General features: G+C 38.4%; 2 protein-coding genes across 2 annotated transcripts; both read left to right on the top strand.

Moving 5' to 3' along the window:
• The first annotated feature begins 3,743 nt into the window (after nucleotides 1-3,743).
• Nucleotides 3,744-4,679, top strand: LOC131488864 (olfactory receptor 9G19-like). The gene has a single exon (XM_058690711.1). The coding sequence runs from the start codon at nucleotides 3,744-3,746 to the stop codon at nucleotides 4,677-4,679; it is 936 nt and encodes a 311-aa protein (XP_058546694.1).
• A 5,633-nt stretch (nucleotides 4,680-10,312) lies between these two features.
• Nucleotides 10,313-11,266, top strand: LOC131488863 (olfactory receptor 9G4). Its single transcript, XM_058690710.1, has one exon. The coding sequence runs from the start codon at nucleotides 10,328-10,330 to the stop codon at nucleotides 11,264-11,266; it is 939 nt and encodes a 312-aa protein (XP_058546693.1). The 5' UTR covers nucleotides 10,313-10,327.
• The last annotated feature ends 1,916 nt before the right edge of the window (nucleotides 11,267-13,182 follow it).

The raw sequence follows: 13,182 nt of genomic DNA, 5'->3' as shown, positions 1-13,182 counted from the left end.
CATTGTATGTCTCTCTATTTTAATTTTTGCTTGTTTTTTTAAAAATTTCGATTGATATTTATTAAATCCTTTATATATGTTATCTCACTTCATCCTCACAACAGTTATATGGGGAAGACAAATTATTTCCATTTTATCGATAAGAAAACTGAGGTTTGGTGAGTTTAAGTGCCCTGCTCCTGGTCATACAATTAGTGAGCTGTAGACCTGGGGTTCACACTTAGGCAATCTCTGTCCTGGGTTTGCTTTTTAACCCTTATAAGTTCACTTAAGTCCTTACCTTGCCTCATAGTTGTATCTCTTTCAACATCTAATTCAGTGTTGGATACCCAAGAGTTGCTCAATGGATATATTTCAAATGGATGAAAATAATTATGGTCTCGTGTAGAGATAAAATTTGCTGTAACCATGAGGCTTTGCTTCTGTCTCTCAATTTCAATTTCTCAAATGCTCTCAATTTCATTGTTTGCAAACTGGCACATTTTATTAAGTGGTACTCAATGTGGTTCAGAGCTAAAATTCAAAGGCCTTTTCCTTATTGTCATTATCACCATTAACATCATTACGGACTACAAGTAATTCTTGAGCATCTATTATGTGCAGACAATTCTATTGGTTATTCCTCTCTGCCAAATTCTGTTTGATCTCAAATGCATCAATGAAACTCACAAAAGAAATGGACTTTCCAGGTCAATTGGGCCAAATATATTTGTGATAAATGATCTCTCCCTTCTTTATTCCAGAAATAAAACTGAGCACTGTAATTATTCACTTGGAACCAGAAAAGCGTATGAAGATTGGCTTTTCGTGGCATAGCCCCAAGGGAAGATCAGGCTTATATTTTGTCCTCCCATTGTTACCATTGAAAAGAGGATTCCTGTGGAATGAATAGAAGGCACTTTTTTTTTTCCCTAAGATAATGTGAGAAATTCTGACTTGAGTTGAACTTCAAACAAAATCATTATTTATTTTCAGGAAGTAAGTATTGTGTTTAACTAGAGGAAAACGGTCAGGAAATCACTATATGGACCAACCCTCCTCACCCCACCCCCCTTTCTTGATATAATCAAACCAAAGCGTAATTTGACTTTGTGAAATACAACAAGGTTTTCTTCCTTATTAAATATATTTGATGAGAAAAGCTGAAACGTTTCCAAATGTCTTATCTTTAGTTCCTGTCTTTTTCAGTGGAACAGGCAATTAGATGTGCACGTGATGGATGTTTTTATTCTCAGGAACCCTCTGTAGCTAGATGTAGTTGTGTGTAGCCTGCCTCCTTATATCTTGCAGGAAACTTATTAGCCCTTAAAGTAGGTCAAAGTACAGGAATTAACTTCAGCCAGTGTTTTCATGACCTGAAAATGTTTCCTTTCCTACATTAGGCAGCGCATGGGATAGGAGTTCCTTAAGAGAAGTACAGGTTTATCTATCGTCTCTCTACCTATCGTCTACCTATCATCTATCTATCTATCACTCTATCTCTCTTTCTGTCTCTCTACTCTATCTCTACCTATTTGTATGTAATCTATCTGTATCTATTTCTCTCTCTATGTATCTATCTGTACCTTTATCTGTATCTATTTATATATTTTTTCACTTGCTTTAATATCTAAGATCTTTATACAGAAATATAGGTATAAATATGATGGAAGGTACATTTGGCCTGGAGGGGACTGAGAATTAAGAGATCAGTTCCTTGTGGATGACCACTCTCAGACACATCTACCTCTTAGAAAGATCTCCCTATTACAGGGAGGTGTTTGAGAGCTGGGGAGGGGGAGATGTTTTGTTTCTGCCCATCCCTTGGCTCTAACAAGGCATATAACCAGCTTTAAGTCTACGAATGAACACAGGTAAATGTCAGAAGAGCTCTTTATTGTGTGTCTCCCTATATAATAACACTATTCAATATATTATGCATTCTATTTCACTCACTCTCTTCACAAGGATTCTTGGAAGAAATCATTTCAAAGTTGGTAACAAGAATGGTGATGTTTTGCCCAAACTCTTGGTTGATTTACCTGTCTTTTGGATGCTGCTAATTTTATAGATGGGCTGCTAAAAAGTTTCGAGTCAAGTTTGTTGTCCCTACAGAACAGTGGGTAGGACTTTGTGCAATAGGTTCCATCCTTGCCTCTATGTTATGTCCTGGTCTTGTTTTTCCTTTGCCTTTTCTTATTTTATTATCTCATTTACCTGTGTCTTATATATCACCCTAAACGCCTTCGACCTTTTTTTTTTTTCTCAATTCGTAAAAGTGGGGACGTACATATTCACATATGTTTATATTCATATATATGTTTATTTTACATTATAATAACTGGAGAGGCAAACAGGAGAGTTGGGAAAGAAAAGCCTCTTGCAATTTTCATTCCCAATAAAATACTGCAGTCGAGCCCAGCAATTTACCGGCTTGTATAAAAGCCACATATTGAAGAAAGGGAGGTTTCTTCATGAGAACAAATGAAACTCTAAGGAATCATAGCATAGGTGCGATTAGACGTCCTTGGGAGGTGAAGCAAATTTTTCTGAAGGACAGATTACTGAGGTGAAGAAATTGTGAAATCATAGAGAATGCAACACATGATTTTAACATCCAGCTTTTAAAGTGCTTAAGCACATCTGTGATCTCTTAACGGCCCCCTGAACTAAGGAGGGTAGGTGAGACAATAGAGTTTTGCAGCTTATCAGTTTATTTACATTGTCAGCAGCAAGATCAGAACTCAGGTCTCTTGGTTCTTGGTCTTAAGCCGCTTTCAGGAACATACTTTGTGAAAATGACAGCCTTGAATTCTAAGGCAATTAAAGTGTCACTTATTCCAAGCTTCTTTTGCTTATTACGAAGAATTCCTACTTTGACAATAATTATAGCATATGTATGTATGCATGTGTTTATTTATGTATTTTAAAGTTAAAAAGTGTAGATTCTTACCATCAAATAGATACAATTCCAAGAGAACAGTTCTTTATTTTTCTAGCTCAGTTGTAAGTCCGTCACCTAGCATCTGAGCAAAATTAAGTTTTTTAATTTTTTCCCTCAAGCATAAGAGATTTCTATTTATTGTTTTCAAGGAAATTATAGTAAATACATTTCCAAGGATATTCCAAAATATGCTTAGACTAGTGAACGTATGCCTCTTCATGTAATTCTCTAGTAAAGACAAATGGAGGCAATGACCAGAAGAGAAACCAGATCACTCCTTCGAGCTGCCTTTTTCATATCTTTCATGGGGTGTTCAATCACCCCAAGTGCAAAGAGAAAAAAGAAACAGCTCAATTGGAGTTGGAGGAGAAAGTCATTGAAAAATCCATGGTGACAGGGAATAAAAGGCACAGCATGGTGAATATAGTAAATGGTATTTTAATAGCATTCTATAGTGACATATGGTAGCTACATTTGTGGCAAGCCTAGCACAAGCTATCAATTTGTTGAATCACGATGTTGCACACCTGAAATTAAGGTAACATTGTGTGTCAACTTTACTCAAAGAAAAAAATACGGTGACACTCACTACTTGAGGAGCATAGTAACCGAACTCCCGAGTCAGCATACCACTGATTTCTCTGTTACCTAAAAAGAGTGATATCCACTGTAGCATGAACATATCTCACAGTGAACAACGTATATGCATCAGTTGGGTTTTTCAGTGATCTCAAATGGCAAATGATAGAAGTCGATATACTGAAATGCTGACATAGTTATTCATCTTTCCACAGAAAAGGAACATAGACACCCCACATCGATGGATGAGAAAAATTTCACCAGAGTGAAAGAATTTATACTTCTAGGGTTCACAGCAGACTTGTGGTTACAGAGAGTACTCTTTGTCATTTTCCTCACCATCTATGTCATCAGTTTGTCCGGGAACATCACCCTGATTTCTCTGATCGGTGCTGATTCTCAACTCCACACACCCATGTATTTCTTCATTGGAAATCTTTCCTTCCTGGATCTCTGGTACTCTTCTGTCTATGCCCCCCAAATCCTCATGACCTGCGCTGCAGAAGACAAAAGCATCTCCTTTGCTGGTTGCCTTGCTCAGTTCTTCTTCTCGGCTGGGCTGGCATACAGTGAGTGTTACCTGTTGGCCGCCATGGCTTATGACCGCTACACGGCCATCTCCAATCCTCTGCTTTATTTCCAGGCGATGTCTTCGAGGTTATGTACTGGTCTTGTTGCAGTTTCATACTTTGGTGGCTTTCTCAACTCAACCCTCATTACCAGTGAGACATTTACCCTGAGCTTCTGTGGGAACAATGTCATTGACGATTACTTTTGTGATCTACCTCCCCTTGTAAAGCTGGCCTGTGACGTGAAGGAGAGCTACCAGGCTGTGCTCTATTTCATACTGGCCTCCAATGTCATTACTCCCACTGTGCTCATCCTCGCCTCTTACCTCTTCATTGCTGCTGCCATCTCAAAGATGCGCTCCACCCAAGGCCGCCTCAAGGCCGTCTCCACTTGTGGCTCTCACCTGACGGCTGTCACTTTGTACTATGGCTCTATTCTCTTCATTTACTCCCGACCAAGTACCAGCTATGCCCTAGAAAGGGATAAAGTGGTTTCAGTCTTCTATACAGTGGTCATACCAATGTTGAATCCCTTGATTTATAGCTTAAGAAATAAAGATGTTAAAGATGCCTTGAAGAAAATGTTAGATAGGGCAACATTTTCTTAAATGAAAATCTTGGGGAAACACGGCTATATCTTTTTTCTAGGTTATCCCCATGTTACTGTTACTAGCTTAGACTCTCAGGAATGATGAAAAGAAGCCAAAAATAAAATTATTGGATAATGCAGAAACACTAGACTGCAATTGTCTTTTTATGTTGGTGCTAATGTATGTGGATACGTGCTTACAATAGATGAGGCTGGGGCATTTGGAAAAACTGCTATGCCTGCCGGCTGGGGACAGAGTCCAAAATTCCTGGGATTCTGAGAAGATTGAAGGAGAAGAGTTTTGTTTTGTTTTGTTTTTTAAATTTTCACTTGGCAGTTCATAAGTTACCTGTAAGTATATTTTAATCTCTAAGTGGGAATAATAAAATTGGTTATAGAATCAGCGTGATGATTAGATGGATTGAATGACTTACTTCAAATCATGTAGTTCATAGGGGAGGAAACAGGAATGCAAACCCAGAACTTCTGACTCCAAAGGTTCTTGCCCCATTCGTTGGGAGAACAGAGTTGGGAAGTTGTAAATAAAAATTATATTGTAAAATAGCCTTAGAAGTAAGTTTAACTTTTCTTTTCTCATTTCTTTCCTTCCTTCCTTCCTTCCTTCCTTCCTTCCTTCCTTCCTTCCTTCCTTCCTTCCTTCCTTCCTCTTGCCATGATACAAAGATGTTCTTGGTGATATACACAGGAAAGGACAAATATCTTAGAGTCACAGTGAGCTTCCAGTGAAAGAGTATTTTCCTCAACAATTAGAAGAACTGAGGGCAAAAGAATAGCAGTTGTACAGAGACAAAATTGGAGATATAGATGGAAATAGATAAATAAAGAGATAGAGAGACAGATTTCAAAGAGGTTTATATCCGCGAGAAGATTTATAGTGAAAATCTACTAGGGGAAACAATAATCGACAGCCATTAAGGTTCTGCGATTGTTTCTGTTTATTTGCTGGTTCAATGTGATGAATGAATTAGTGAGAAATTAGAGAACATGTAAACATGACTTCTCACATTCCTAATTTTAAGCCTAATTTTAACTTTACATATAAAATGTGAATTTTACCACAGAAAAAAGCCCTACTGTTGCTAACCAAGTATATTCATTTGCTAGTGTTGCCAGAATGGGTAGCTAAAACAACAGAAATGTATTTTCTCACAGTTCTGGATGCTAAAAGGCCAAGATCAAGGTGCCATTGAGGTTGATTTGTTCTGAGACCCCTTTCCTTTGCTTGCAGGTGGCCACCCTCTTGCTCTCTCCTCACACGGTCTTTTCTGTGTACAAGAAGCCCTCTTTGCGTGTCCAAATGTCCATGTTTTCTTTTTGTGAAAACATGGATCAGTTTGGAGTAAGAGTCACCCTAAACATCTCATTTTAACTTAATCACTTCTATAGAGGCTCTGTCTCCAAATACACATTCTGAGTTACTATTAGTCAACATGTGAACTTGAGAGGGTTGCCATTTGACCCATAATATCAGGGCTTAACAGGGGGTTCCTGGTGCATGAGACAGGGAAATGTAGCCTGGAAGCCTAGTGTAGACAAGGAAGCATAGTAGATCTTCTGGCAGTAAATATATATGTATATATATATATATATATATATATATATATATATATATATGTGTGTGTGTGTGTGTGTGTGCAAATGATACACTCTAAACATTTTTAATTAGAACATTTTGGGGAGTTTCTATTATCAGACATGTTTATGATTATATTGTGATTTCATGGTAAAAGAGTGAAATTTTAATACAATATTTTTCGTCATATCCTAATTACTATATCATCCTCATATTCTAAGCAAACTCTAATTGATTCTTTAGAGACTGAGATAGATATTGCCAGGCTGTTCTGTGGCAGAGGTCTCAAAGGGCTGTTGAGAAAATACATACATCGGCTCCAACAAAGCGTGCCAAAATATCAGAGGACAGAGAAAAGCCTGTAACTTCCAGCATCTGTCCTTCCTGACCAAAGGGTAAGCAACTGGGACCAGGGGCAGTTAAGTGGTTTGGCCTCTCATTGGCCTCAGCTCGATTAGAAGGGGATCCAGAGTTTGGCATGGCTCTTAAAGGATTATGGTTATGCCAAATACCACACACACACACACACACACACACACACACACACCCCTAAATACCATTCAGATTCCACTAATGGCATGCCTAACCTTCAGCTAGAATTTGAAGGTCAGTCTGGTAATTATGCCGAGTCATTGTATATTCACTTGCACAGTGAGGTGAGCAGAGGAGAAGATTGTTGACATGCTTTTGGACTCTAGTGGTCATGGCACCCTGTGCTGTGCAAGCTAATAGTGTGTAATATTTTCACTTCCTGTTCCTCATTTTCAGGCGCTAGAGGGACACATTCTTTCCCCAAATATTTAGTGTTCCGGTGAAGGGAGGAGGGAACCAGAGAATACACGTCTTGAGAAATCATTCTGTATAGGCTGCTTTGGCATGATTGGCTCGGACTTCTTCTGTGTCTTTTATGTCACATTCATACTTCCATTGCAATTTATTTCAACTTCAAGATAGATTTTGGCGAATCTTGATGGGTATGAGTCTTTCTTTAATTATCTTCTTGCTGAGTCATACAGTACTCCGAGTCAGAAAAGTTCAGTTGAGGGTAAATTTGTCCTGAGTAGTTTGTACTATGTTAGAAGTAGACGATATTTTGAGGAAAACAGCTTCAAGATCTAAATATAATTAGTCATTTATTCATTCTAGAAATATTTATTAACTGTCAATTAGTTGCTGGAGACAGTTCTATAAGCTGGATGCAGCAATAAACAAAGTAGAAAAATCATCTTACTGACCTGTGTCTTGCATGCTGGTGGGGAAAATTGGACTCTTAAACAATATTCAGGAGTTAGAAGATGACACTAGGTCTTATGGAAAATCGAGCAGAGTCTGCGCTCACACCCTCATCTCCTTCAAGTCCCATTCAAATGTCATTTTCTGACAAAGGCCCATCCTCATCCCTCTATTTTAAATCCCACGCCCTCTAACCAGCAACGTCCATTGTCTTGTTTTGCTCAGACTCTGCTCTATTTTCCCCAAGACGATTTGTGTTGGTGTAAAGGCCAAAATCCTTAATATGGCTTCCACTAGGCTTTGTGAGCTGATAACTTTTCTGGCTCGCCCACTGGTTCCACTTTCCACTCTGTCTTTACTTAACCTCTCAGCTCTTTGGGCTCACCAGTTGCTCTCTCATGTGAGGGCTCTGATATATGGAACTGCTCTCCTCTCTCTCCTTAGCCCTATAAGGGGCTGGCACGGGGGTCACTTCTCAGGTCTCAATTTCAATATCTCTGCTTCTGTGAAGACTTTGGTCAGTAGACCAAAAAAATTATTATTTTTTTCAGTAGAAGGGCAGTAACAGGCGCTGTCGGATATTTTCATTTGTATCCCAAATAATATTGTATTAAAAATGAGCTTAATAAGGCACAGATATTTTTCACTGCATAGACACATGATAACATAGCAGACAAAGTTCAGAGTAACTATTGAGACTGTGGCCATCAGCCACAGGTTTTTACATTTCAATATAGTAGCCATAGGTCACTGCCAAGAAAGCTATTAAGCTTGAGCCAATTCAGAAAAAAAGATTAGCGTACCAGTGAACACCAACGTAACACTATAAACGTGAAGCTTCTGGGATGTGAGATGTGAGATTATTAAAGATAAGTCAATTATGTGAGTAATTTAGTTTGGTTGACGTCCTAAATAAATGAAGACAAGTGATGAGAGAGGGTTGTAAGAGTAAGTTAAGCTCACTGATGGAGGCAATATAGGACTAAAATATTTCTCTGTGCTAATGAGATAAGATCCATTATATAGTAATAGATGGAGAAATGAATGATCTTCAGGATTCCAAGCTTTATCTACCACAGTGTCGCTGATTAAGTCGTGTCCTGTCTGAACATTGTCACCTACGTTTGAAAGATCAGAACACCTAACATTTAAAGAGTGAGATACCTCCCTTTCTAACAAGCAGGAACAGTAGATCTTGGGGTAGAAAGTTTTCATTTGCAGTTTATAGAGTTATAAACCACTTCGGGCTTAGCTCAAAGGAAAACGTTCTGAACATGGAGGTAAATCACAATCGTTTTTCAGTTTTAGTTTTCTCCTACTACCGTGTTATCTAAGTGACGGTCAGCTGGCTACTGGGGCATTAGCCCCAATTCTGTATGGTATTTTTTTTCTGCAAAATTTTTATTTAAATTCACCTTAGCTAACATATAGTGTAGTATTTGTTTCAGGTGCAGAATATAGTGAGTCATCACTTACATATAACACCCAGTGCTCATCACAAGTGCCCTCCTTAATGCCCATCACCCATCTAGCCCACTCCCCCCCCCCACCTCTAGCAACCCTCAGTTTGCTGTCTATAGCATGTTTTAAATTAGAGTACTCCTTCTTTAAAAACTTTTTATTTATTTTTGAGAGAGAGAGAGAGAGTCAGAGCATGAGCTGGGGAGGGATAGAGAGAGAGAGAGAGGAAGACACAGCATCCAAAGCAGGTTCGAGGCTCTGAGCTGTCAGTGCAGATCCCAACATGGGGCTTGAACCCACAAACTGTGAGATCATGATCTGAGCTGAAGTTGGAAGCTCAACCACCTGAGCCACCCAGGGGCCCCAGACTCCTCCTTTTTAACTTCTCCCTCAGAGCTTCAAAATAACTTGGAAGAATTCATGGCTTCTCAATAAATCTTTCACACCAAAAATTGTTTTTTTCCTAATGTTCAGCATTCACTTATATCCAAAAATACCTCAGGTATTTATATAAATCTCAAATCAATAAAACAAAGTGGGGGAAAACATTCTGAAAAAAAGGACTCTTAAAGATATTTTTATTAAATCAAGAAATTCAGTTTGCCAAAGGATTATAATGTTGCCTTGGCTAGGAAAGCAAAAAAAAAAAAAAAAAAAAAAAAATTACTTGCAACAGACATAAATGGCTTAACAGCTGAGGGCACATACTCTTGATAAAGAAAATTCTGGGTTCAAATACCAGCTCTGCTATTGACCAGTTCTATAACTTTGGAATTATTTCTTAAACTCCATGAGAATCACAATAGTACCTACTTTCGAAAGTTGTGGAAACGATTATGTGGATTGAGATTAGGATTTAAAATATTAACTGACACTGAGTAATATGTACGTATGCATATATATACATACATATACATATATGTATATATACAGTATGTTGGTATTTGTATAACCATCAGCACAATGACTGACATGTAAATTCTCAATAATATTTGAAGGATACTGAAATTTTTTGAGCACGCACTATGTACTTAACATTGGGTTGGGTATTTTCACGTATGTTTCCTTCAATCAATCCAATAACCTGTTGGGGGCTTTATTTTTCTTGTCTGTTTGGTAAGACTAAGGGACTTGCCCTGCATTCAACAATTACTAAGTGAAAGCCTTAATTTCACAATCAGATTCTAACACCAGTTCCCGTGGTCTTCCCAAGTGACAGACTGAAGTTCTATCATTCTAGGCAATCACAAATAAAAGTCCATAGATGTCCTAGTAATTACTGACTTAACTTATACCTTTGTTTATTTATTTCAATAGAAAAATCACAAAGTGATTTTTTTCCTCCTCAAAATCTTTACCAGGCTTTCTCCTCTGTGGACATGGAAGTAGGAAATCGCACCCTTCTGACTGAATTCATCTTGGTGGGTTTCTCAGCAGACCCACGGTGGCAGCTGATTCTATTTGGAATTTTTCTGATACTCTATTTGATGACTTTGTCGGGGAATATGACCCTGGTCATCCTGATCCAGGTTGATTCCCGCCTGCACACGCCCATGTACTTTTTCATCGGCAATCTGTCCTTCTTGGATTTTTGGTACACTTCTGTGTACACTCCCAAAATCTTGGCTAATTGTGTCTCAGAAGATAAACGCATTTCCTTGGCTGGATGTGGTGCCCAGTTGTTTTTCTCCTGTGTTGTAGCCTACACTGAGTGTTATCTCCTAGCAGCCATGGCCTATGACCGGCATGCTGCAATCTGCAACCCACTACTTTATTCAAGTACTATGTCCAATTCTCTCTGTACTGGACTCGTTGCTGGCTCCTACTTAGGAGGACTTTTAAACGCCATAGCCCATACTGCCAACACTTTCCGCCTGAGCTTCTGTGGTAAAAACATCATAGACCACTTCTTCTGTGATGCACCACCATTGGTAAAAATGTCTTGTACAGATACCCACGTCTATGAAAAAGTCCTCTTGGGTGTGGTGGGCTTCACAGTCCTCTCCAGCATCCTTGCCATCTTGGTTTCCTATTTCAACATCCTTCTGGCGATCCTGAGGATCCACTCAGCCTCAGGAAGGCGCAAGGCCTTCTCCACCTGTGCCTCACATCTCATCTCAGTCATGTTCTTCTACGGATCCTTGCTCTTCATGTATTCAAGGCCAAGTTCTACCTACTCCCTGGAAAGAGACAAAGTAGCTGCTCTGTTCTACACTGTGGTCAACCCATTGCTCAACCCTCTCATCTACAGCCTGAGAAACAAAGATGTCAAAGAGGCCTTCTGGAAGGCAGCACAAACCATAAGGCCACAGAGATGAAGGTTATCTTTTTGCAGATTGTTCTTTTGCATAATTTTCCAACTCACTGACTTATATATATGTTTCTAATCATTGCAATTTTATGTAAATACAACAAATTATACTTAAAGCAATGTCACACTGAGGAAACTACTCTTTAAGTGTTTGCTATTATTTTGTGTGATTAAACTATTTCACATCTATTAAGATTGGGTCGATTGATGTTTCACAATATTGTGTTTTTGCTTCTTCTTAATTCTAGATTTACATAAAACTTCTCCTCTTGATTATCTTTGGGAGAACCTTGGAAAGACAAGAGAAATTGAAATAGTTTTTGTGCATGCAGTTTGACTTTGAACTTTGGCAAGCAAATCGCTTTTCTTTTTTAATTTTTTTAATGCTTACTTATTGTTGAGAGAGAGAGGAGAGAGAGAGAGAGAGAGAGAGAGATTGAGAATGAGTTAGAACATGAGCAGAGTAGGTGCAGAGAGTGAGAGACACAGAATCTGAAGCAGGCTCCAGGCTCTGAGCTGTCAGCACAGAGCCCAACGCGGAGCTCGAACGCATGAACTGTGAGATCATGACCTGACCCAAAGTCAGATGTGCAAGCAAATTGTATTCTGTGGGGAAAAGATCTAGAATGGCTAAACCTCTGGAAATTTACTGAAGATTTTACAAATATTTATTTTTAGTAAGGCATTCTCTCACTATTTCTTCATAAAGCTCTAAGTGAGTAGACAGAAAATATCTTTCTAAACCTTGTGTCTTCTACATCAATTTAATATTGGGCAGTATGTTTAAAAGTTGCTTAGGACAAGCAAACAAACAAACAGCCAAAATATTTTTTCTACATGTTTGGAGAGATATGTGTCTCTGGAATTGTGGTGTATCGCCCCAAAAGAGTGGTCTCTCCATGGAGAATAGCATGAGTACTCTGCTTTCCACTCCTTCATTTCTACCACTGCACACTCCCCATGACGGAAAAGATGAACACCAAGTGGAACAAACCAAACAAATAAACCTACAAAAGCCCCACTGTCTTCTAGACACAATTTTTCTCCCCCCCACCCACCAGAAGCTTTTAACCACGACGAAACTTACAGCTGAATATTCAGAACATAGCAGAATTAGCTGATTTTTTTAAATACTCTTTACAACCACAGTGAAAATTAAGGATTATTAACTACATTTGACAAATGAATAGCCTGTGACTCACAAGTTAGTACTTTATTATTGAAAGATTATAGCTACTGTTGTAGTGAGCATATTTATTTATTTATTTATTTATTTGTTTGTTTGTTTGTTTTTAAGTGCATTTATTTAAATCCAAGTTAGTTCACATACAGTGTAGTCTTGGTTTCAAGAGTACAACCCAGTGATTCATCATTTACGTATACCACCCAGTGCTCATCCCAACAAGCGTCCTCATTAGTGCCCATCATCCATTTAGCCCATTCTGTCACTGATCTCCCCTCCAGCAACACTGAGTTTATTCTATGTGTTTAAGAATCTCTTATGGTTTGCCTCCCTCTCTATTTTTATCTTATTTTTTCCTTCTCTTCCCGTAGCTTCCTCTATTTGGTTTATAAATTCTACATATGAGTGAAATCATATGATGTTTGTCTACTGACTTATTTCATTTAGCATAATACATTCTAGCTCCATCCAAGTTGTTGCAAATAGCAAGAATTCATTCTTTTTGATCGCTGAGTAATATTCCATGGCATATATACACTACATCTTCTTTATCCATTCATCAGTTGGTGGACATTTGGGCTCTTTCCATACTTTGGCTATTGTTGATAGTACTGCTATAAACATTGGGGTGCATGTGCCCCTTCAAATCAGCATTTTTGTATTCTTTGGATAAATATTTAATAGTGTAATTGCTGGGTTATAGGGTAGTTATATTTTTAATTATTGAAGAACCTCCATAC

This window comes from Neofelis nebulosa, chromosome 10 (assembly GCF_028018385.1).
Source record: "Neofelis nebulosa isolate mNeoNeb1 chromosome 10, mNeoNeb1.pri, whole genome shotgun sequence".
In the NCBI taxonomy this organism is placed as follows: Eukaryota; Metazoa; Chordata; class Mammalia; order Carnivora; family Felidae; genus Neofelis; species Neofelis nebulosa.
Note: the sequence above shows the minus strand (reverse complement) of the source record. Positions and strands in the feature narration are given on the sequence as shown.